This window comes from Drosophila teissieri, chromosome 3L (genome assembly GCF_016746235.2).
Source record: "Drosophila teissieri strain GT53w chromosome 3L, Prin_Dtei_1.1, whole genome shotgun sequence".
NCBI classification, from domain to species: Eukaryota; Metazoa; Arthropoda; class Insecta; order Diptera; family Drosophilidae; genus Drosophila; species Drosophila teissieri.
In genome coordinates, this window is record NC_053031.1 from 2483399 (window position 1) to 2508140 (window position 24742).

The following is a 24742-nucleotide window of genomic DNA, read 5'->3' on the forward strand; positions in this document are numbered from 1 at the left end:
ATTTAGCTGTCAACAGTTTGGCTGTTTGTTTACCTGCCGCAGGTTCGCAGGTGCCGAGCCTCGACGGGATTGGGACTCAGATAGGTACTGGGTGCACGGTATGCCTAAGTGTAGACCTGGGGCCCAGTCTATGTGGCCTGCTCATTCGTCTTTGTTCGCTCGTCGCGTGCAGTTCGCTTTTCAATCGCTTTTCCAGTGCTCCTCGGAGTGAAGTAAACACGTGCAGAGTTTTCCCAAATGTGAGTGCGCTTCGTTTGTTTCCATTTGCACTGCCATTGCCAAATCGAAATCCAAACAAGTTCTTAGCGGTTTCTGAATGCCGCCTGTCGTGCCGAATAACCCGTGACATATATAAATGCCGGGCCCATTTCGTTGGGGTTTTGGATTCCGGCCGACTTTGACTCACGCTGCGAGATATTTCTTAAGGCGGTCAGAGTCCAGCAATCAAAATGTACCGAATCGTGTCCGGTGACTAATAAGTGTCTGGTCGGAAGATTATGAAAAATCTCCGAGTCGTTCTTAACGGTATACGAGGCGGTTTCCATTTGATACAGATACAATCTTGTTTTGCTGAGACAAAGCCCAGCTTTTGATCAATGGAAGTGCTGAATAAAATCTGCGGGGAAATAATAACGATTCCAGTGAAATTCTATGCCAATTCAATCGAACATGACAATGAAATGTGTTGTGCCTCTACGAGTATTCGCAATTTATTTTATTAACAAAACATAATTCCAATCAAATTATAGACTGGCATAAGAATGGAAACTCATGAATAATGCAGCCATATTTTCCAACAACTTCCAACGTCGTACATGCTTTAAAATGACAGTTGGTACAAGAAAAAAACTCAAAGACTTAGAGGATAATCCCAAGAGCCAAGCAATCAACTTGTCTCATTAGCCGCCCGCGGTTTTTTAACGTCAATGTCTGACGCCAATAAAAATGAGATCCAGCCATAACAATAACCGATCCGACGACCATTTGCAGAAGATGAAAATGCCATTGCCATTGCCATTTGTGAGGAAAATCGCTGCCCAGCGCCTAACAAAATCCATGGTCCATGGATGGTCCCCTATTAAAGGAGAAAGTTGGTTTGCTTCGGCCGCAGAGGAGGGCAAAAAATCTCAGCAGAAATAAAAGGCCGCCTGACTGTCGATCGCTTCCTGGGCATTCTATTCGAAGGGGGACGTTCGAATAAGGCGGCTTACCTCGTTCATTAGTGGCCGGGAAAATGCCATGTCACGAGTTTCCTATTAAGATGGGGGAAAATGGGAACGGATTGTGGAGTCCATTAAGGAAAACGCACGTTTTCAGTAATTCCTGCATGCATTCGCAACTGCACTCGAAGCTCCTTATCTCTCGTATCTCATGGATTCGCACCTTAATTGCCACACTTTATGCACACTTTTAACGGTCTATCGTCTGTATGTTTCTGTTGCAGCAATCTCGTTGCGAAAAGCAAAAGTCACTCGGGCATAGCAGCACCCATCGGCCTTGGCCCCCAGCTACCACCACTTCCCCTCGGCGGCGGCTTCGTTAAGTTGCGTCATGTAGCCAAGGAGGAGGATACCAGTAGCAGCAGCACCACATCCTCCGCCAAGGAATCGCCGGATAAGAAGGATCTCAGCCAGGAGCAGGCAGAAGCTTCGGGAGACTCAGCGCAGCCACAGTTTCTTCAAGGCGTCCAACGATCAGCAACAGAGGTGAGTGTGGTATTCATCATCATATCCCTTCTATTGTAGCTATCTATATTTGATAAGCATTGCTCAGTCAGAGTCAAGAATCAGTTTCCCTTGGATAATTTCAATACAGAACCCCACTAATTGTATCTGACCCAGTGTCAATTAAACCGATTCACGTGTGAGCTGATGCCAACCATCCATTATCCATTATCCATTTATCCAGGTCATGGGCCCCGATCAGCGGTCTTTGGTGATTTCGAAGACCGGCTCCATTGCGGAGCGTTTGGCGGCACTCCACAAAAGTGGCGAGGACGACTGGAAGAAGCGCATCTCGAAGCGCGACGAAGTCGACGATGTGCACCGTGAAAACTTCGTAAACGTGAGTACCCACCACTTATATCTTGTATCTGCAATCTTGAATATGGAGTATGTAGTGTATATGGTATCTGGTATCTGGAAGATAGGTTAAGCTGCAATGCATGCGGTGGTCTGCTGTGGACCGCAACGAATCCGATCTCGATCTCGATCGCAATTGCGTGAAAATGGTTTCCTTATTGCTAATCGTTTTGTTTATTAACGTTGCTGCACTTTTCTCTGCAATTTCTGCAATGTGCCCGTTGTTCGTGCAATGCCAACTGAGCGTTAAACCTGACGGCAATGACATAATAATGCGAAAAGTGCAAGTGATACCGATCGCGGAGGGTTGAGGATGTGGATGGTGGTGTTATCTGGTTGACGTGTGTGACTTACATCCGCGGGGGATGAGGGAGTGACGTAATTGGAGTGTGTTCCGCGATAAGGTGTCTTGCTGAGAGCTGTGTATGTTATTATAATGAATAATCAGAATGGATAATAAAGCCAAGAGAAGGCCGTTCTACACTCACCAAGCCTAAATACCTGTAAACTGACTCACCGATGCTAAAAGGCAATATTCGATAAGAAACTTAAACAATAACATCTCAATTCGTTATAATTTATTGCTAAGAAATGTATCTGTTTATCTGTTTAAGCTTGTTCTAAATTTAATTCTTAGTTTTACAATACAGTTTCCCGTCTCACTCAATAATTTTACATTACGTATACGTCCTGTATTCTACATGTCGTCTACACAAAAACGTTGCATACATTCAGGCATAGCGCCACCACACGCGCAAAACGGCGTGTGTGACTTTTGCAAAAAGTATTGCATACTTTTACGGGTAGCACAGCCCAACTTTGCATTGATTTTCAAATGAAAACGAACTTGTGCACCTTTTTTTGGGGGAAGTGCAAGTTTGGCAAGTTTGTGGTTTTCACTAGCCAAGCCAAGAGCTTCGCCCGCTTTTGCCTTATTATTTATGGGCATGAGCACTTTGCGGCTGCTATCAGGCCTGGTTTAAAATCCGATTCCGTTTGGACTGTCAATTAGCCGATCCATTGAAAAATTGCCGCTGGCTTTTGGCGAGACATGAAGTTTACTGAACTCTCTCTAGTAAACGGTTACTTCTGGTTCATAATTATGCGGGCACTCTTCGCCCGCCCTTTTCGCGCCTCTCCCCAAAGTAGTCCCCGAAGTAATCACACTTAATTACTGGGACTCCGCCTCCTTATACGAATATATGTATATATGGTGCCCACCATCGCATCGTCTGTTGGGAGAGAGAAATTGTGAGGAAATCGTGTCAGAGCGATCTTCTGACCCACACACCAAACAAAATGCATATTATATTCCCCACTCTCGAGCCAAATGAGTTTTCAAGTGCTGTCGCTTCTGTTATTGTTGTGGTTGCTACAGCTGTTACTGTTTTGGGTTCCCTATTTTCATGGCGGCCCAGTGCACTGAGAGAAAGAACTGTGTCTTCCTCCTGCGAGACGTTACATTGTCTTACGAATATTACAAAATATTATTTTCTGTGTGCTCGAAGACAACACAGTGGGACAAGGTCAATGTGCAGAGCATACTAAATATATTTAGAAGCGATACATCATCTGAAAGGGAGTGCCCGTTTGGCCTATTCTCCACCCAAAGTTCTACCCTCATTTTCCGCCCCACGACACTTGGCGCCCATTATAGTACAATTTATTAATAATTAAGATGAATTTCTGTTTTCTCTGCTCTGATGGGCGCGAGACACTCGAATTCATGCGCTGTTTGGCAGACGTCCCAGGTGGCGTATGCGCAATTAGTCTGCCAACTCTTTGACGCAGTCCCCAAGCGCGTGTCAAGGCAGAAGAAATCTTTGTAATTTAGCACAATTTATCAGGCCACGATCGCAGAAAGCCAGCGAGCCAACGAGCGCAGCAAATGAAAATGCGCATAATAATGAAGGGCTCGCCGTAGTGCAGCATCCAGAATACAGCATCCAACATCCAGCATCCAACATCTAGCATCCAGCATGTAGCTGCAGCATCCAGGAGTTTCGGTTCCAACAGGGCAGCTAAAAATATATAGACAGTGTCTAGTTCTCTGCTCCTGCCTTCACAATTTGGAGGCAACTGCCAACTTACATTTCGCCATAATTTTCCAAACTTGCCTTGTGGGCTGTGGCAAGAGCAGCAACTGCAGCAGCTAGAACACACACTCAGAAAAAATATATCAACTTAACAATTAATAACTTAACAGAACAACTGGCGAACTTTAAAATATGTTTCCAAAAATATTTGTATGATCTTTAAGTTCTTGTTCAAATCACACACTTCGCTTCTGCAAATAGTATATGTTTTTGAGAAGCCAGTTTACGTTTTTTCCCTGAAGGTAGCAACAATTACAAAGTAAAGAAATAAAGATGGAAAAGGAGGCGAACGAAGGTTGCTTTTGGACCGCTTCTAACTGGCTGAAGTGGTTGTCTTAGGTTTTAGGGGCTTCGCAGGGTCCGCAGCATTTGATCTCTGCCTGGAGATCTTGAACGTGCTCATCTTCCAGCTGCAGGCCTCGCCTCATGCTGTTGTAAATTGTTTTGTAAATTTGATATACTTGCAGTTTTGTGCTGCAGCTCGCCGCAGTCTACTTCATTATCATTGTTGCCATTGCTGCTGCAATGTTGCTGTTGCTGTTGCGATGTTGCTGCTGTACTTGTTCATTAGTCCATGCCCTCGCAGCAGCGACAACAGAAAAAACAGCAGTAGCCCAAGCTGTTCATAAACTTCTAAAATCAACTGCGGCCCTCTGTTTTCTCCGTTTGTATCGGTATCCGTATCTGTATCTGTATCTGTATATATATATCTGCGGCTGTATCTGTATCTGTATCTGGCCGATGTATCTACAAGCTGCAAGAATGCCTGCTTATTGCTGATTACTTTTATTGCTTCTGTGTGTGATTCATTACTTCTCGAGATAAGGTGGCTTGTTGCTCTCGATCCTCCACTGGTACCTTTGTTTTCTTAGTTTCTCGGTAGCTATTGAATTTTTAGACAATTACATCATTGTGCCTCATGTAGTACTTGTATTGCTGAACTTGCATTGGTTTATTTTTAGTGCGACCAAATGAATTTCGCGTTAGGCCTCCTTGGCTGCCTTCTTCTCTGGTGATTCATCTCATCAGCTTGGGCAGATGTGGGCCCAGCCCAAAAATTTCGCTGTCCCTTTTTATGTGGTCACATTCCAGTCGCGAAGTGTACAGAAAATATCTGTGTACGTTGATGATTGCTTTCAGTTTTGGTAGAATAAAATATAAGACTTGGAAACAGCTTCTAAAAATATTTTGAGAAATAATAATGGTCAGTTTCAAAGCTGATGTTTATGTTTGCAAATTCCCCCCATTACAGTTTACCCTTCTTCACGGCTTGCCCACAATGATCTTGTTTATTACGCTTAGTTTAATTTAAAAAGCCTCCTAAGCTGACGTCTTCGCATCGGAGACTCCGAGCTTCGTTTTCCTCGAAGACCCGGCTTTTGGAGGAATCCGATCCCATGCGATGCGATGCGATGAGATACAATCCCGAGTTCCCGACGAGTTCGGCGGTCTGTGAATTTACGAGGCAGTTTGAATCGCGACTTGGAGGCGAGTGGTTCGCACTTGGCAGCGGCAATTCGACTTTGATTTGAGCTCTCGATTCGCCTGACTTTGTTGCTATTGTTATTAGTATGCATTATTACCCGCTGCCGGTTTCAATTGACATTAAAATTGATAAGCGGCAAACTAAAAATAAAAACAAAAATACAACTGCAGGCCCGTTGCGAGTTGCATAAAAAGTAATGCGCAGTGGTTTCCTGAGTTGCATAAACTGTCGAATGCAGCAGGAAGCGAATGGCACTGTTTTTATTTATTTATTTTTTGGTTCGCATTCGCTTGGCTGGCTGAAAAGAAAAAGTGAAATATGAAATTATGAAAAGTGATATACAAATACCAAAGTGTTTCAAGGCTGGCTATTCCACTTGTGCGCACAAATAAAATGAAAAACACATACGTGACTACCCACACCCACCTGCAAATACAACAAATAGAAAACTTTCTCAAAGTGCGACTGTCAAAATAAAATCTTTGACATGAAATCTCCGAAGTGACCGCAATCTCGTTGGCCATTACAAATCGCGTTGAAAAGATTCGGAAACAGAACCAGAGCCCACGCAAATGATTCAGATACATACGAGTATAAGTATTACACTTTGGTCGACACAAATCAAAATGTGTGTTCTGACATCGAAAAGGCGCATCTGTTTCCACATCTAGTTGCGATGCAAATGTCTATATTAGATGGGAAGATTTCACAGAAAGATGACACAAGTTTCTAAGGGGCGCAAAATCAACAATTAGCCATTAACAATTAATTCCCATAAATCACAAAGAGGCACCACAGTTTGTTGTTGCTGATCGTGCTGCTCTATATTTGGTTTATTTCCCTACGTGAGCTGTTTGCATATGTCACGTCTCTGATAAACCAGGCAAATAGCACCCAAGATGTGGAAATGTGGAAACCCCTGCAAATATTGACACTACTTTTGCAAGAGATAAATATTACATTCCTACAAAGAGCCTCTGCCTAAAACAAAATATTTATAATATTTATATTAATACTACCATAAAATGGTGTACGTAGAACAATGCACTTTCATCATATTAAAGTATATGAAAAATACAAAATGAACATTAAACAAATTGACTTAAAGCTCAAAAATTGCACATTTTATGACTGTGTTATACATTCAGTACAAACTTCCCAAAGGGTTAAGGTCTGCTGAAAGAACTTCTTTGAAATGAAAGTTGCCCATTCGCTGGCTCCCTCGCACCCGCACGCTCTTATCAGACATAACCAACTACTTGACCCAAGGAGACCCAAGCAGACCAACAACAACTACAACTACAACAATGGCAGCCCCAAGAAACACAACAACAACAATAGCACAACAGCATCATCAGATTGCGAAGAAGAATTCTGCGCAAGTGCAGCAGGTTTGCTCTCTCGAAGAGCGCACAATAGGCTGCTGCGCTGCCCAAAGAGCGCAACCGAACGAGAGAGAGAGAGAGAGAGTGGGAGAGAGCAAAAGCTCTCCGCTTGGGGAGCAGTTTCGTATCGCAGCGCTGAATTTCGCAGCGGCAGTCGCGTTCACGTCTGAGTTCGAAAAGAGGAGCCGAAGAGAGGAGAACGACCGCGAGGCGCAACGGAATACAAAAGGCGCCTGAAGAAACAAAAGAATCCGATCCGAAACAGCTCGCAAAAACCAAACTGCAACTAAATAAATAAATATATATTAAGCTCGGCATATCAGATGTCGGGCCAAGATAAAAATACGCACTAATGAAAATATATATTTAAAAATATAAATATAAATATTAATGCAAACTGCAGTCGCAAGGTGCAAAACGCAGTGGACACCACTTGAAGAAAGGTGTGTGATGTGTGGGTGTGTGGGGACCAAATCCTTAAAACTACGAAACTTTGGATACGAGCTTGCAATGTTTTGAGTGTCACTCATAAATTTCTTAAATGCCTTTCAAAGTTCTTTTTATTTGAAGTGCACAGAATTGAAGTGCAACAAAACACTGCAAAACTCAAAACAGAGCTTAAAAAACATTTAAACAAGATAGAACAACTTTCAAAGAAACTAAAAAACAAACGAAATCTGTGAAATGTAATGACCAGCTCTTGAAAACACGTCAAAAACTAAAAGTTCAACAAAATCTGGATAAATTCCAGTACTCTTTCACATATAAAAAGAACATACATACATACATAAATATATTGTTGTGGACACAAAAAGAAAAACGCGAACTAAGTAAATAAGCCAGTCACGGAAGACATTGCTAAATAAATAAAAACTCCAAGTAAATATTTTGCAATGTGTTCCGTTCCTCGGCCAAGTGAATGCCACAGTGAAAATAAATAAAATATCCCATTATTTAACCAATCCCCTTGCAGAGTGATGTGATGTCATAATAAAACTTTGCCCTTATCGACAATATAAAAAAATAGTGCAAAAACGATATCAGCGGAACAGCGAGGTAAAAGTTAATAAATACTAAATACCCGCCAAGCAAATCGAAGTGCAATTTGTGATAACACAGCGAGCATGACGGACTACACGGACTACGTGGAAGCCGCCTGGCAGTATGCGGAATGGCTACCTTACCTCCTCGTCTCCTACGTGGTGGTCACCCTGCTGCCCAAGTCCCTCATCCGGATGAAACGCTTCGCGGACACGGACTACGAGGCAAACAGGAACAGGTTCCACCGCTGCTACGGCCCAGAGCTGTGCTGCCACGTCCTGGCGCAGGAGCAGGTCGCCGGCAAGGTGAAACCCAAGGCCAGGAAGCCCGTGACCCGCGTCTATCCCAAGCGCCAGCAGGTGGCGCCCAAAGCGGAGCTGCCACCACCAAGTCCAGCGCCCGTGAAGCGGAGCAATGTGACCAAGATAGCCAGGATGTTTGAGACGGGCACCACGCGCCAGGTGAGCCGGGTGGCACCCATCACGCTACCCGAGATCAGGATGTTCGGAGCGAGCGATGAGTCCAGGGACTCCACGCCCTGCGCCTCGCGGAAAACCAGCATCGCCAGTCAGCTCTCGGCGCAGCTGCAGCACATCGAGCAGACGATGCACCTGTGGCAGGAACTGGACGAGGAGCCCGCCAAGAAGGCATCTGCCCACAGCGACTGGGAGCCCATGGCAGTGCCGGTTTCAAGACGCACCCGTGGCACCTCTGCCACGCCCTCCACGGCCTCCCCGCTCTCCAGTTCCCCGGAGCAGGAGCACTCCCGCTCCCCGGTTCGCCTGAGGAAGCCGCCTTCGCTGTGCCTGCAGTCCAGCATGGAGGACATCTTCCAGGTGATCGCCCGGAGTGCCGAGGAGCCGGAGGACTGCCCGGATTGCCAGTGCCTCTCGCCGGTGACCAGTATCGATGACATCCTCTCCGAGCGGCGCTTCTCCCGCCCCCTGTCCGCCTACTCCATCACCGATCTCCTCAACGAGGAGCAGGCCTCCTGCATCGAAGAGACCACGTACATCAACGAAACCAGATGAGAAGCACATAGGTTCGTTTTTTAGTGCCATCCCCCAGGGTCAGATGGAACCACCAGGTGAACAGCCATCCCATCCAGGCATTTGTCCAGGAAACAAAGCCACCGGAGACCTTGCCAAGTCCCAAGTTCACAGGAAACCGCCTGCATTTTGTTTGTTTAATCGCTGGAAACTTAAGCAAATCAAAGTAAAGAATTTCCCACTCAAATCGCAATTGGCAGTGGCAGTTGAATTCGCCTGTACTTAGTAATCCCAATCAATTGTATAAACGTTTGTTATGTCCAGAACCCGAATTGTCATTGCGAAGCATCTCACACACAGAGAACAGTACTGCTAAACTAATATGCTGATTGTACGTATTAACTTATGAATAAACATGAATTTGTATGGTAGTATTACTTATCGTTAAATGTTACTATAATGTACTATATGTTAGAAGTGAGAACTGTATCAAATGCAACACACACGTCTTATTATATTCTTAATAAAGTGAAAACACTGTATATTCTCGTATGCACAGCTGTTAGATGTTCGACTATGTGGACTCTCTATGTATTTCTTGCACCTTCAGTCCGCCGCAGCTGCCAGCTAATTTATTATTTTTCAGTTTGGCAAGTCTTCCAACCGACCAACCAACCATCCAAGCGTGTCTTGGCCCCAAACACAATTTGTCAAATAAATTGACGCAAATCAAAACGTTGGAGCGATCATTAATTACAAATTGGGAGATGGGTGATGGGTGATGGAAATTGGGAAAAGTATTCACCGCAAAATGATTGTGATGTGAGGTAATTTCGTTGCTGTGGCTTTTGATTGATTCGATGGGGAGCGAAGGCTCCGAAGCGGATTTATAATGTCGACGAGCCTAAAGATACACCAGATACCAGATACACCACGGTGAAAGGTCTCACTGGGGAAGTGGGATCCAATGAACCTTGGATGGTGCAACAAGTGGCCAGTGCAATAAAATCAAGAACGAACAATGAATCCGCTGCTGGCGACCTTATCAGTGCCATTATGCTTCTCCCCAGTTGATGGGCCGCACCCAGGGAACTATAGATTAAGCAGCTCCACAGATAGATACATGAGTTCCGGGGAAAATTTCCAGTTTATTTCTCCACAGTGGAGCCACCAAATTAGCCAGATGCCCACGCACTCCACGCACTTGATCTTGACCATAAAGCAATTGGCAACCTCAACTTGGCCTAATTGGCTCCGATTCGATTCGATTTGATTTGGCTCGGTTTAGTTTTACCGGTTGCCAAAATCCACCAAAAACAGAGAAAACTGAATATGTTTATATGCTAATTTTAACATTTTAGTGTAGTTGTGAACAAATATGTTTCTCTTCTGCTCTACAGCATCACTACAGCGACGCAAATAAGCACAACGGCCAATAAAATATTGTAAATTGGTCTTTATTGGCTAAAACGCTGTGGCGTCATACCTTTCGGTTGATGTGTATATATCACTTTTGGGGCTCTCCTCTAGCGGAAGAATTCTACCTTTCGGTTTCAATCGCATCGTTCGTTAATCAGTTTGTGGTCCCGCTTTGTTTTCCTTGTTCATTAGCCCCCAGCTCTTATCCACTGCGAGTTTTGTTATTTGTTTTATCATTTTATTCACGGGATGATTCATTCCGAGGGGTTCGTATTCATTGATAGGTGCCAATGTATGACACACGCTGAAATTCAAGAGAAATATGTGTGTCGTTGTGGCGAAAGAGTTAAGAGGGTCCTCAAGGCTGGCTACTATATTTGTCTCTTCGATTGCAGTGCTTCACATTCAGGGCTTTGAATTATCATCCACACTTTAACTGAGTTGAGTTGGACAGGGGCGCACAAATAGGTCTGAAGTCGAGCAAACATACACAAACATTCCTAAGCATTGCATAAGCACATCAAACATGGATTTAACAACATTAAACAAGATAGTGCGATTATGAACTTCACCCACAGACACAGTTCTGGTCAGATAAGATACGCTGTTTTATATCTTTATCGATATTTCAGTCGCGCCATAACTTATGCTGATGCCCGTGTAAACACATGAATTAACTTTTTGCTCGGCACTGACAGTTTGGGAATGTAAACAAATCAATAGTGCAGGCTAGAAAAATGAACACCGCGTTCCACATTGGTAGCTATTCGCCTCTTATCTTTCCACTGAGTTGAGAGCGCAGAACACCAAGAGAAAGAAGTGCATACAATCGTGAAATTGTTGATTTATAAACTGTCCATCGTAAAAGTTTATATTGAGATAAACACAGGAAGCAAAGCAAATGCCCAACTGAAAATGCATAATAATAAATATATAAAATCTTGTAGTGGTAATCTTTCTACCATATACCAATAGCAAGGATTTATTTCCACTTGTGCCTTAGGTTCTGATACTAACCAATAGTTTATTGGGCCCAGCTAGAAGCGAAATAGCCCAGCCTAGCCCGATATTTCGCAGTGCACCCTTATCTAATCGCATGACGCGCACTGTCTCCCGCCGGAGCTCTCCAGTGGCGCGGGTCTATACTCTAGAGCTCCGGAGCTTCGGCGAAGGTGCGCAATTAGCCAAGCGGCGATTGGCAGTCGCCAGATTGGCATTGTGCTGGCTAGCAGCAAAGCAAACGGCACTCGAGTCGAGTCGAGTTGAGTTCCCGGTACTTTTGCGCATCCATTGCGGGTCACTAATGGAGCGAACTTGCCTGTAAAGGCCTTCAGATTTCGAGGTGTGCCAGGGAAATGCGACGCAGCAGCTGGAAAATCGCCAATCGCTAATAATAAACAAACAAGCTATTAAATCGCCGGCATGGAAAAAGTAAAACTGGTAAAAGCTTTTTCCTCAATCCAAAAACGTTTGGCAAACAGAAGTGTTTTGGCCCATGAGTCATTGGAATTGGGAACAACCCAACGGCCGATAAGGCCGCGAGATTGTTGACCATAAACTGGAGGCTATTAAGACTTGGTTAATTTCTTTATAAACGCGTTCATATTTGGGGCTTAGAGCGTGGGTGGTCTCAAATTTTTGGAAAGTGAACGTAATCACGATCTCGTCTTGCTCTTGTTTCGCAGGAATCGCTATCTTTGGCCCACTCGCTGTCGGACAAACCACTGCCTCCATCACCTTTGATACCCACCAGCTTGGAGGGCGGCAAGGTCTCAGATCGCTTGAGCAAACTGAAGTGCAACTCGGAGAACTGGAAGCAGCGCATAGGTAAGTGCTCTCAAAAGCCAGAGAAAACCAGAGAACAATATAATTGAAATGCACACCGTGCAGAGCAAACGGATGCCAAGAAGTTCACAGTCGCTGGCCGACTGCAAAAGAAGGCCCAGTCCCCCGTGGAGCTTCAGTTCGAGCGCTCGGCCAACGATGCGGCCAAGAAGTGCCCCATGCTGGAGGTGCGCAGCGCCAATCAGCCGCAACTGGGTCTGGCCAAGAGCCCCTCCATGATGGTCACCTCTAGCACCAATAGCAGCAGCAAGACGGCGCTCCGCAGCCTGAGTGTGAATCCCGAGGAGGAGGGACCCACCAGCCTGAGTCGCTCCAACAGCAGCAGCTCGGAGTCCGATGGCGAGCGCAACTCGCCTCACAATGCCAAGCAGAACAAGGAGCTGGCCAACAACAAGAGTGCCGCAGCACCCACCAATGTGGGCGCCAGGATTCAAGTGCCCCGGCTGGACGACAAGGAAACGTTCGAGAACTTCTTCTCTTCCAAGCCGAAAAAGGAGGAGAACGTTGAGCTCGAGATCAGCGCCTTCGATGACATCAAGCCCACTGAGCGGTAAGTTTCAAATGCCATTCGGAGACAGTGAATTCCAAATTCGAAATACAAATTTCCCTTTAATACAGTTTGGTAAGCAAGCGCCACGTGCAGGGTCCCAAAGGTCGACGAGCTGCACGCAATCCTCTCAAGAGTTTGGCTGCTCGTGAGGACATCAGCTCCGAGTACACAGAAATGAGGTCGGGCATAGCCGAGCGGGAACTGCGACGCCTCAAGCTGGAGTCATGTAAGTGAAGCCAACACGATATGAAATTAAATAGCCAACTAATGCTATTGATTCCACAGATGGTCATAATGCCAACTTGGCTGCAGAGGCCATAGCCGGATTAGCCTCCATTGAGGACTTCAAGTCTGTGGCACTCCGCTCCTCGTCAATTCCACTGCAGCAGATGTGGCTGCCCCACAAGCCAGTGATGCTGCTCCATGTCAAGGGACGCACCCATGTCCAAACCCGACTGGTGGAACCCGTGCACACCTCTCTGAACCGTGGTGATTGCTTCATCCTGGTCGCCGGATCGCAGCTCTTCCGCTACGTTGGATCCTTCGCCAACGTAATTGAAATCTCCCGCAGCAAGAAGATCTGCGCTGCCATTGTGGAGAACAAGGATCTCGGATGCACCGCCAGCCAGGAGGTGATCCTCACGGATGGCAAGTATTTGAAGGAGCGCCAGTGGCGTCAGTTCTGGCAACTTCTGGGCAGAAAGGAGGATGACCAATCGGACATAGCCGAATGCGGTCATGCCGACGAAGATGACGTGTTCGAAAGCAGTCTGATCGAGACCAACAAGATCTACGAGTACCAGGATGAGGCCCTCGTTCCGATGGACAAATTCTGGGGCTGCATCCCCAAGGTGGACATGTTGGACACGCGTAAAGTGTTGGTCTTCGACTTTGGCAGTGAATTGTATGTGTGGAATGGCAAGAATGCCCCTTCGGATGCCAAGCGGGCTGCCATAAGATTGGCCCAGGAACACTTTGGTGCTGAGAACTCCGCGGATTACGCCGACTGCTACTTGAATCCCCTGAACTATGTCGCCATAGTGGGTCGTCGTGAGAACACCAAGTATGCCAAGAGGTGCGCTCAGCGTCCAGAATGGTGTGTTCTCGGCAAGATCACCCTGAACATGGAGACGGTGCTGTTCAAGGAGAAGTTCAGTGACTGGCCAGAGATAGAACGCGAGGATCTGGAGAAGGATTACCTTTCAAACGGAGTGCATATGGTGCGTGCCTTAAACGGAACCGCGCTGCACAAGGGAGAACCGTACCAGGAACCAAATCTGGTGCTCGAGCAGGCTAATTTGGGGCGTGGCAATTTCTACTACGACACGGACACCATGCGGCACTTCGATGTGATCACCAAGTCCACGGACAAATGGCAGATCCACGAGTTCAACTTTGATGCGGCCAACAATCGCGACGACTACGGTCACTTCTACTCGGCGGAGAGCTATATAGTGCGCTGGATCTACCAGATTTCGGTCACGGTTCGCGAACTCAGTGGCAAAGTGTCGAACAGAAGCACTGTGGGTCGGGACCGGTGTGTCTATTTCACCTGGCAAGGTCAGGACTCGAGTGCCAACGAGAAGGGTGCGGCTGCCTTGCTGACCGTGGAGTTGGACAAGGAGAAAGGCGCACAGATGCGGGTGTCGCAGGGAGATGAGTGCACAGCTTTCGTCCGCCTGTTCCGGCAAATGTGGCAGCATCGTGGACGCAAGGAGCAATGCCTGGAGAGGCGCAGCGAGTGGAGGCTCTACCAACTGCAGGGCAACGTCAACGAGGAGTCCATCATCAAGGAAGTCGTCTGCGAGTCCAGTCATTTGCGATCCCGCAGCTCCATGCTCTTAATTCACGGCAGTCAGGGCAGTGTAATTGTCTGGCACGGATCGAAGAGTGCTGCTCACACTCGTAACGTGGCCGTAGGAGTTGCTCAGGATCTGATCAAGACGGTGCCTAAAGATCTCTTCAGCGCCGAAGCTGCCAACTTAACCGAGGTGGAGGAGGGTTCCGAAGACGATCAGTGCAAGAAGGCCCTGGGACTGCAGGATGAACGAAATGAATACGGCAGCCTGCTTAAGGCCACCAAGTCGTTCGATTACCAATTAAGGATCTTCAACTTCTCCAGCACCCAGGGTGTTTTCAAAGCGCTTGAACTGAGTGACCCGCTGCGCTGCCAGGATCTGCACAGTCCTTATCCATTTAGCCAGTCGCAGCTGTACAATGCAAGGCAGCCGACTATCTTTTTGCTGGACGACGGCGATGAGTTGTGGCTCTGGATGGGATGGTGGCCTCTGGAGGATGTGAAGAGTACGTATACTATTGTTAAAGATGTGTATGAATAGTAGTTAACCTTGGCTTACTTTGCTTATAGTAAACACCGATGAACGCAGCAGTCCCACCAACGACAATCGCGCTGGAGTAAATCGCTGGATCTCAGAGAGACGTGCTGCCCTCGAGACAGCCGTTGACTATTGGCGTGCCAAGCACGGCGAGGACGAGAAAGAGCCCTTCCACGGCATCAAAGGCCAGGTTGTGTGGGCAGGCCTGGAGCCACTGGCCTTCCAGGCGCTATTTCCCGACTGGACAGAACGTCCGGATGTAAGGGAAATCAACGAAGAGGTGCGGTGGCAAGAAGCAAATTATATGCAGTATATCTAAATTTTTTTATTCCCCCCCTGCAGGATGGGCGAACTGATGCTTCCATATCGATCGGCACAATGCTGGCACAAATGACACAGACCGAGTATCCCCTGGAGGTCCTCAAAGCGCGCCCACTGCCCGAAGGTGTGGAGCCCACCCGTCTGGAGGTCTACCTTAATGCGGAGGACTTCCAGGCGGCACTGGGATGCAGCCGGGCGGAATTCGAGCAGCTGCCCATCTGGAAACAGACCAAGCTGAAGAAGGAGCGAGGGCTGTTCTAGGAGAGAGGCACAATGCAACTTTATAGACTTGAACACAATCACAAAACACAAACCAATCACTTTTATAAGCACTTTTTGTAGGCGGCGATGCTTTTGCAACGGACACAGACAGATCTGAACTATCGTATTCTATAGGCCTATATAGTATAGCATATACACACGTGCGCATATCCCTATGTACTCTCTATTTTACACATATTACATAGCCTTTATATATGTAACGACTATTATGCAAGTGCACGATGCCAGGCAATAAATTTCAACTCGCTTCATTCGGTAGCTGTGCGGAGTATCGAGTTCTTCTATTATACACCTGTACATAATATTAAGTTGAGTTGTTTTACCATTATTTTATTTAATATTTTATCGATTTAACGAAATTGCATTTGTTCAATCTCTGCAAACACCAAAAAGCCGACGAGCTCTCTCGTTATGTCATTGTTTTCAATTCGAAATCATTTTAATGTTAGCTTTATTTCCTAATTGTATAACTATGTATTTGTGTTTATATTATGTTAAAAACTATTGCGCATATTTAATTTTTATTAAATAACATTTCATTTTATTTTAACTTTTCGTTTTTTTATTTGGTTGGGAGACCTGGGTCATGAATCACCTGGAATTTCTGCTCACATGTTCTACCAGAATTTTTTTCTGTACAGCTAAAAGTATGCAACGTTTTGTTTCTTAGAATTAAATATTGACAGCCCGAAGATATGCAATGAATCAGTAAACTGTAAAATTCTGTCCACCTGCTGCTGTTTCTGATCACCTGGTACCCCGAGCCGAAAAATCTCCCATTTTACAACCGAGTTGACCACAAACTACCACTTAGGACACCAGGCGAACATAATCCTTAGTAGACTACTGCTGGGAGCAAAATTATCGTGTCCGCTATCTAGAATTTCTGTTTGCCTGGTATTTCATTCATTCTGAGTGTCCAGTTGGTGTCCATTTTTCCAAACAGCCTATAAGTATGCATTGATTATTTTCTTGGCATAACATACCACCGCCCAAGAGTATGCAATGAACTCGTGGATCTTTTTAACAGTTTGCCCAGCAACCTGCTGCAATTTCCACGCTGCAAACTTAAATGACGAAAATAGCTCAAATTGTGATATGGCTAGTTTATTTTACATAATTTAGTTAAACTATTCCCTAAGCTTATACTGTAAGATTTGGGACAATCCGGGTCATGTGAGTCTTAGATGCGAGCCTAGCGAATTAACTACGGTTAAATTTAGAATCCAACGCTACTTCCTCGCTTCGCTACCTAAGCGGATGCCATGTGGATTTCCCGGATGAGTCGGGAGACCAGTTCGCAGCATGCCTTTTGCCTGTTCTTGGCCACAGCCATAACCTAGATGGTAATAAAAATAAAAGTTAGTGGCTAGATCAACTAGCGAGACTCTAGGAACCCACCTCATCGTGGTTGGCCTCTTCGTCCTTCTTATCGCTGTACTCGGTGGCGCACTTATTCGTGATGAGGCTGAAGGCGAACACCTTCATGTCGCAGTGCCGGGCAGTGATGACCTCATGGACGGTGGACATGCCCACCGCATCCACGCCCATCATGCGCAGAGCCTTCAGCTCGGCGATGGTCTCGTAGTTGGGACCGCCCAGGCAGGAGTAGACGCCGACGTGGATGTTGGACTCGATGCCCATCGCCTTGCCGATCTCAATGGCCTTGTTGATCAGGTCCTTGTTGTACGAGTTCACCAGGGCGGGAAAGCGGGGTCCGAAGCGCGGGTCATTGGGTCCCTGGAGCGGAGAGTTGCCGGCGAAGCCCAGCATGTTGACGTGGTCATGCATCAGCATGATGTCGCCCACCTGGAAGCGTGGGTTGATGCCACCGGCCGCATTGGTGGCGAACAGGTACTCCACGCCGCACAGCTTCATCACGCGCACCGGCATCGAGCACTTGGCCAGCGGATAGCCCTCGTAGAAGTGGAACCTGCCCTGCATCGCCATCACAGTGGCGCCCTCGAGGGTGCCGACCACCAGTCGTCCGGCATGGCCCTCAACTGTGGATACCGGGAAGTTGGGGATCTTCTCGTACTCGAAGATCTTCGGGTCCTGGATCATGTCGGCCAAGGAGCCGAGCCCAGAACCGCAAATGATGCCGATCCTGGGGCGCATTCCGGAGCCCTTGGTAATGAAGTCGGCGATCTCCTCGATGACCTCATAGGGGTACCTGTCGAAGCCCAGAAAGGGGAATTAGTTTTACATCTAAATGGTTTTAGTATTGCTGAATGATTTTTCAACTAATTGAAGTGGACAGAATTAAATATGGCTGGTTACATGTAAACAGGCAAGAGATACTTTTCATCTACTCGCCGCTAAGTTAAACGGTGAAATGAAGAAATGGAATTCCCAGAGGGAACAAATAAGATACATTTACCAATTGATGAAGTTCCACACAGGAATATAATTAGATTCAGGTACCAATCAACGTTATATCAATGATGATGATAAGAAAACAACACAAATACTTTGAACAGTGAGAACTCAGAAAAAGAGATCATGAATTCGTTATCGAATGTTTATAAACATATATGGCTCTTGAAAAGGACGAAAACAGAAATCAAATGTTGGGACGATAATAACGTTGAAGAGCTGAAGGGCTCTTCGTGGAGATTCTTATGCCAATCGCAGTGTTGTGGATACAGGTATTTTAATAATAAAGTAAATGACTGTTGAACACAGAGAACAGAACTCAGAAGAATTGGTCTACAAACGTGTCTTCGTTGAGAACCCGAAGGGCTCGTAGCTCTTCGTGCGTAAGCTCGCACTGGATTTTCCCATTTCCGCTGCAATTGGGGAAAAGAATTGTTGCTAAGTAAGCTGGCAAAGGTTTGCGATAAACGGATATGAAGCTGAAAAAAAATGTCAACAAGGCACATAGATAAGGACCCCCTATCAAACATGGTTTATTCTAGCCAATCAAAAGAATGTGGTAATATTGTCATGACTATTTGCTTGGCTTGCTATTATCGAGTAACTCGAAAACAGCAATTAAGTACTATTAGAGCCATAAAGAATTCAGCTGGTTCTGGGTTAAATGGCTCGAACTTGAACTGCAAGTCGAGTTATGTTACGATGTTGTTACCAAAACTGAACTCACGACCTCCCACGTGCTTGTTTTCGGATCAGTTCAACTTAATTGATAAGCCTGGCCTGATGATGCTGTGTATTATCAGCATTACATGGGAAAAACAAAAGGTGGCCTCGAAAAAGTAAACATTAAGTGCGTCATTGGGATGGGAACATATAATCACGCATAACTTACACTAATTGGTAACTTTAGCCACAATTCCTTAATAAATTGGTCTTTCGTTGGCCAGACATTTATGGAAATTCGATCTGAACACGCGACGCGTCGTTTTCGCCCCTTCATCAATATTCAGCATTGTGATCCCAGCGGAATGGAAACTAGTTTCGAAATTAATCGATGCGGCAACATGTTTTAGTGGCGTTCTTTATCGAACCATTTGCCAATTGCCCGTATCTGAGGCACAGATTACGCAGTGGAGGCCTATGTCAAGATCAGGGAACACACCCGTTTTACGCAGCCAATCAGCGGGAGTCGATTTGCCAGTTCATGCGGCCATTAAACACTTACATAAACAGGTGGCTATCTTGGCTTTTTATCAGCAAAATGTTTGGCTTACAGGGAATATATAATTAATTAAAACAAGACGCTCTGGAATCTGGGCGTCCAGGTGCTAGAAACGTGCTCCAAAAAATAATAACTGAATAATTAACAAGCGAAAAAAGTTAATTAAAAAGATATTTCCTGAACACTTGACTCTGACTCTTTCGAATACATATACGTTTTCTATTGTGTAGTAGAGGAGCTAGGCGAAACCACTCCATATAATCGTATGCAGATTAAAGATTCTTCGAATGGGATTTTAATGACTGGCCAGCGTCGAATGACGAAAATTGATAAGCCTGGAATACTGGAATGTCTTAATTCAAATTCAAGAGATCTAAGCTGAGCTCATTTCTTGATAGCGGCGGAAAGATCAAGGACAGGGTCCACCTCTGCCACTTGAATTTTGATTTCGGTTGCCCGAAGTAAACAAACTTTTGGACTTACAGCAGACTTGGTGGAGTTGGTATGATATCTGACCAATTTGTAGTATTGAGCGCGGCTTTGGTGCCAGCCTTGCCTTTGGGATTCGAACAGCAATCGGTGTTACACATTTTCCGGCCGAGGGAAATAGTTTCGTGGAGTCGAACGAATAAACCAAACTGACAGCAAAGTCAGGGGGTGGATAGTGGCCCTTAGTGGGCTTCTAGGCCTAGGTTAACTTACAGCAGGCTCTGTGGAGTGGGTATGATCTTCTCGCCAGCCAGACTGCCGGACTTGGCGCCCTTCTTGTCCGTGCAGGTGTTGCCGCGGTGGGAGCCACCTGGTCCGGAGCAACAGTCGCGGGAGCACATTCTGCGGGTTGGTTGGAGGTCTTAGCCCTACGCACTTAGAACTACGCACTAGGCAGCGAATTTTGGATGGGGTCTGTGTCTGAACTTGGTTTCCTGTAGGCCCGAGCGAGTTTCCTAAATGACTGATTCAGGCATCGACTGAAGCTACAGGCAGAGCCTACTGGATAGCCAAGGCCATATCGATTCGGCCCCTTAGAAAGCGGGTCACAAAAGCATTGGCAGGAATGGAAGGAAGGAGGACAGGTGGCGCAGTGGGGTTAAGGCTAGACCATGAAGCATTGAAAGCAAGCACCATTGGAAGTTTCAATTAAAGCTGATTGTAGTTAACGAGCCGCTGGCGTGAGGCCCTTCGATATAATACCCCCTTTTTACCGCCGTTTAAACCAACTCCCCCCGCTTACGTGGGATTCTCCTGGGCTGTGTAGTCCGCCAGCTTGTGTCCGTTGCTGTGTCCATTGGATCCATTTGTTTCCTTGGTGCTTCCATTGCTGTGTCCATTGCCATTGGCCACCTTGTAACCCGTCATTGTGTAGCTGGAGTTGGAGATGCTGTTGCTCAAGCGAAATACACTGCAATTATATAATCGCCTCGGACGCGCTTCTTCTGGTTATGCAAATGTGACTTTCGCGCGTTAAGTTATGATAAAAATCGACTCTGCACGTTTTCTATTTCGCGAATCAAAACTAATTTAGAAATCTGGAACTGGAATTCCCTTTGTAATCTCGTTACGTTTCACCAAATGGTTTTTAATGGCCGCGTCCAGAACTCGATGATATACGCTGGTATATATGGTAAACGAGTATAGGTATGTGCACTTTCTTTACGTTTGTTGCTTGCTCGACCGCTGATTGTAAAGTGAACGCTGCCGACTGCTGGACGAGGGTTTATAAACTGCTGCTCCGACGAAGTCGACGTCGTACTGCTGCTTCAGGAAAAGAATCTGATTCTGATACTGCTTCGGACTCGGATTCGGATGCGGCTTCGGACTCAGAATCGGTATCTCGCGGATGCAGAGCGACGAACTGGCGAGCCTCTGCCGGCGACGGTTGTTCAGCATTCAATTTAAAATCGTTTAGCGCGTATTCTGCCGGAATCGTTGCTCCTAACTAAGTGAATTGAGCGAATTTAAATATTTTAAAGAAATTGTGTGGCGTAGAAGGAAAACAACTCTTTTAGTCACACACTCGATACGAAAGGTAAACAGAGACCATAAATGATTCCGCAAAACTGTTCGAGATAAGGTTTTTATGGACTTCTGATATGGGTATGTAGCTATTTGAGAAACAACTGAAAAGCACAAGGTAATTATGTCAACTTCAAAGGGAAATATTTAAAGAGAAATATGCGAAATACCTTTTATCATTTGTTATTAAAACCGAAGCGAATCTGTAAAGTATTCGCCAAACAAATAATCAGTGAATCTATTTTTAAATCATTTTCAAAAACATGCCACTTGCCGAGATTTTTATTATAATTCGTACACTAACCTCTGACAGGGCTTATCAGTCGGCTAGTCGGAAAGTTTTAGCAGGTCATCAGACACCTTGGGATCAGCACGATTTGGTCTGTTGTAATATGGATTGGCTCTTGAATCACCCAGCAACCCACTCATCTCTGCGATAAGAGATAAGAGATTGGCCAAGCAGATCCTAGTCGCACCCGTAAGTACTTAACCTAATAATGAGTTCGTTGGCAAAACAATAAGCCTGCGATGTGCAGAGTAAGAAAATAAAATCAACACTGATAAGAATGCAACATGAAAGAGCTTATCACTTCATGGGGGGCACATATTTGTCGTGTGCGAAGCCGCAATGACGATGATGGCAATTGCATAGTTTGATTCCGGTAAACAACTTGAATGGCATTACGCAAAACTGCAATCCGTATCAGATGCAAATGCATTCGAATGATTCGAATACCCAGACAGTTAAAAAATTACAGCTAAGTTTATCAGGGAAAATACTATTGCATTGCCTATAGAAACTGGCTGTTTTCAGTAATTAATCAGAAATATATGTTGCTAAGGTCCCTTTTCAATTTCACTAATCAGACGTAGGCAGAAATTAAATCAAAACACGATTGCGTGAGAACTATATTCCTCTGAAAACGAAGCCGAGGTGTGAATACTCTGACCAATCATGTTTAAAGTGCCTCAACAGCCCAAATAATGAGATGTAAAGACCAAAATCGAAGCATTGGCTGCAGAAGACCATTAAAACTGACCTCTGCACAAGATGCAGGCAACCGGAGTGAGTGGAAAATTCCCAGATGATAAGAAAAAAACCCCACGAATGCTGAAAAATGTTCCATTCATGTTTCCGCGGAAGATCCGAGACTCGGGCTCCGAATTTTGTATCTGTTGGTGGTCTTCCTATGTTCGATTTGCGACTGACTGTCCCATTTTCCCGGCTTGTGCAGTACAACAAACCCATTAAGATGTTGTTTTTAACACAGGATTTCCAGAAAAGAGATTGTCAGGCGAGTAAACAAGACTCATATAAACTCAGTTCATATTTAGGTTTATTTCAGAGTATATTTATTAGCACTGATTTTGAGATTTATTATTTTCCATGATTTGTAAGATTTCCTTGCGATTTTACTTTTCAATTTACTTGTTTAGCTAATTGCAGTGCTGTCATCAATAATAATTGGCTAGTCGCATTAATTGCCAAGTGTAGTGTTTCTTTTATGAACCTTTACAATACTTTCTGTTTTTATAATTTGAGGGCAGGGTAATCTAATTTCCAGTTTATATGCGTGAAAGTATCAATAAAATGGCAACAGAGATTGAAGCAAGCTGACCAATTGTAAAAACCTCTTTTCAATTTAACCCATTGGCGATTGGCCTGAGTTTTAATTATGTCTTTGGACCGCCTTAATTTTATTGCAAGTACACTCAAAAAATACACAATGTAGACACAAACTATATTTGAACAAATCAAATGAGAAACTAAACTGATAGGACGAAACAGAAAAAGGACCAAATCAAATACAAAGTACATTCAGTTGGGAAAACATAATAAAATAAACAGCGTTATCGGAATATTTCAAAAGTAGAAATGTTTTGTGGAAACCTCCGGATAAATTCACACCTCTACGTGTCGGGGCCACAAAATCCAGCCAACTTTGTTTGCAAACGGAGAACTAAAATAAGTATTTCGAAAATGCTTCAAAACCTACAAGCGAACTGAGTAATGTTGGATATCTAATGGGTAATATAATTTTCTTGATTTAAGGCAATTGCGGGATTTAAATGTTTCGACGTATTCGTGACAGAGGATCGCGGGCTCTACGAGTTCGGAAGCTGACGGTATCCACTAGAGACCCGAAGGGATGGTCTTTGGTGTCCTCTGCTCGGTTATTCTGGTTCTGGGACGGTTTTTCGCAATGAAAAAGGCACGAATGTGTTTCGTAGGCTCAAACATTTCGTTTTTTTTTGTATGTTATGCGACTGGCCCGTACTCTTTGAGAATTTCGGGGCAACAGCTAAATTACTTGTATCATTAATTTTACGAATTTTAAACTGGTTTTTGGTTGTTAGTTTTTTTTTATAATTTTTTTTTTTTGGTTTTTTGCTGGTGTTATTAAGGTGTAAAAAACGCTTACAAACAATTACCCAAAAATAAACTTCAACTGAGGTACATTTTCAAAAAAATAACAATTATCTTGGAACACGGCACGCTTGCGATGTGAATCCGGTTTTTCGAACAGCCGGATGCCCAAAAATAAAGCGGAAATTGGCGTTCGACATCGCGGGCGTGCCTCTGTTGCCTCTGAATTTACTGATTTAGTTATTCGTTCTTAAAAGGTGTTTTTATCGTTTTTTCGTAAGTAATAACGGTTGATTTTCTTTTGTTTTCGTTGGTGGCACTGTTTAGAGGCGAGCTTTTCAAAAGCTATATTAAGGACTTGCGACGAGACGAGTGAGACACATGCGGTGATTATGCGCTGCCGGCCGCCGGGTCCACATGATCCTCCACTCTGGTGGAATGGAGTCTCCTTGTGGCCACGGCCGGGGTCTTAAAGTCAAATAGAGACAGAGTGATAGAGAGAAGAGAGTATTCGTATATACGTATGTTGATAAGTATTATATGCTAATTGGTAATCAACCAAGGACTAGTTGCTAAATTTGGTTTTTCCTCGATAAATCAAAGTCGATTGGATTGCTGTGGCCCTCGATCCCGATGGGGACATTCGGTGTGACATTCATGGGGAGTGAAAGCTTGTAACCAGATGCTATTTGATATCTGATAAGTGCAAGAGCCTTGGTTTGTTATACATACACCGGCATATGTATGCGGTTTTATTGCAACGTTTCGAAATTATAAGGTAAATAAAACTACGTACACAACACAAGTTCAAGTACACGAAGTAAATACAAACAACTAAGAATATGAAATACAAATACTAAAGGTTCCATAAATATTTATACAAAAAGTAAATCAAAATTATAGCTACAATCACGCCCATTCACACAGACATA

At 44.9% G+C, this 24742-nt stretch overlaps 3 protein-coding genes across 18 annotated transcripts in view; 2 read left to right on the plus strand and 1 right to left on the minus strand.

The window, feature by feature from the left end:
* Positions 1-16381, plus strand: part of LOC122617717 (supervillin) — a 104798-nt gene extending 88417 nt beyond the window's left edge. For 7 of the 8 annotated variants that reach the window (XM_043793674.1, XM_043793675.1, XM_043793678.1 and 4 more), the window contains 8 exons: positions 1445-1706; positions 1909-2064; positions 12183-12324; positions 12388-12892; positions 12961-13118; positions 13178-15196; positions 15261-15508; positions 15571-16381. In XM_043793674.1, coding sequence (XP_043649609.1) covers positions 1445-1706; positions 1909-2064; positions 12183-12324; positions 12388-12892; positions 12961-13118; positions 13178-15196; positions 15261-15508; positions 15571-15810 — 3730 coding nt within the window. In that variant the 3' untranslated portion in view covers positions 15811-16381. Of the gene's footprint in view, positions 1-1444; positions 1707-1908; positions 2065-11704; positions 11938-12182; positions 12325-12387; positions 12893-12960; positions 13119-13177; positions 15197-15260; positions 15509-15570 lie in introns of those variants that run through there. The other variant, XM_043793684.1, reaches the window with a different exon arrangement.
* On the plus strand, positions 7207-9643 carry LOC122617720. Of its 5 annotated transcripts, none has more exons than XM_043793689.1 (3): positions 7207-7491; positions 8022-8104; positions 8168-9643. In XM_043793689.1, exon 3 carries the CDS (start codon positions 8173-8175, stop codon positions 9118-9120), a length of 948 nt encoding a protein of 315 aa, XP_043649624.1. In that variant the 5' UTR covers positions 7207-7491; positions 8022-8104; positions 8168-8172; the 3' UTR covers positions 9121-9643. The 5 variants fall into 5 exon arrangements, with proteins under 5 accessions (XP_043649624.1, XP_043649621.1, XP_043649625.1 ...); XM_043793690.1 differs by lacking the exon at positions 7207-7491 and adding an exon at positions 7551-7878; XM_043793686.1 differs by having other exon boundaries at positions 7208-7491; positions 8022-9643.
* Positions 16382-16922: 541 nt separating the features above from the next.
* On the minus strand, positions 16923-21088 carry LOC122615569 (purine nucleoside phosphorylase). 5 transcript variants are annotated; one of them, XM_043790554.1, is made up of 5 exons: positions 20661-21088; positions 20132-20260; positions 18549-18620; positions 17233-18004; positions 16923-17170 (listed from the first exon to the last, which is right to left on the minus strand). In XM_043790554.1, the coding sequence occupies exons 1-5, from the start codon at positions 20783-20785 to the stop codon at positions 17084-17086; spliced, it is 1185 nt and encodes a 394-aa protein (XP_043646489.1). In that variant the 5' UTR covers positions 20786-21088; the 3' UTR covers positions 16923-17083. The 5 variants fall into 5 exon arrangements, with proteins under 5 accessions (XP_043646489.1, XP_043646486.1, XP_043646491.1 ...); XM_043790551.1 differs by lacking the exon at positions 20132-20260; XM_043790556.1 differs by lacking the exon at positions 18549-18620.
* Between the last annotated feature and the right edge of the window lie 3654 nt (positions 21089-24742).

What these genes read in the sequence shown, in the direction of transcription:
- LOC122617720 (XM_043793689.1), top strand. Translation starts at nt 8,173, where the DNA reads ATGACGGACTACACGGACTACGTGGAAGCCGCCTGGCAGTATGCGGAA.
- LOC122615569 (XM_043790554.1), bottom strand. Translation starts at nt 20,785, where the DNA reads ATGACGGGTTACAAGGTGGCCAATGGCAATGGACACAGCAATGGAAGC. An exon ending in ACAGCCCAGGAGAATCCCAC is followed by an intron (nt 20,261 to 20,660) that starts GTAAGCGGGGGG and finishes ACCAACCCGCAG; the next exon opens with AATGTGCTCCCGCGACTGTT. An exon ending in CCCACTCCACAGAGCCTGCT is followed by an intron (nt 18,621 to 20,131) that starts GTAAGTTAACCT and finishes CCCCAATTGCAG; the next exon opens with CGGAAATGGGAAAATCCAGT.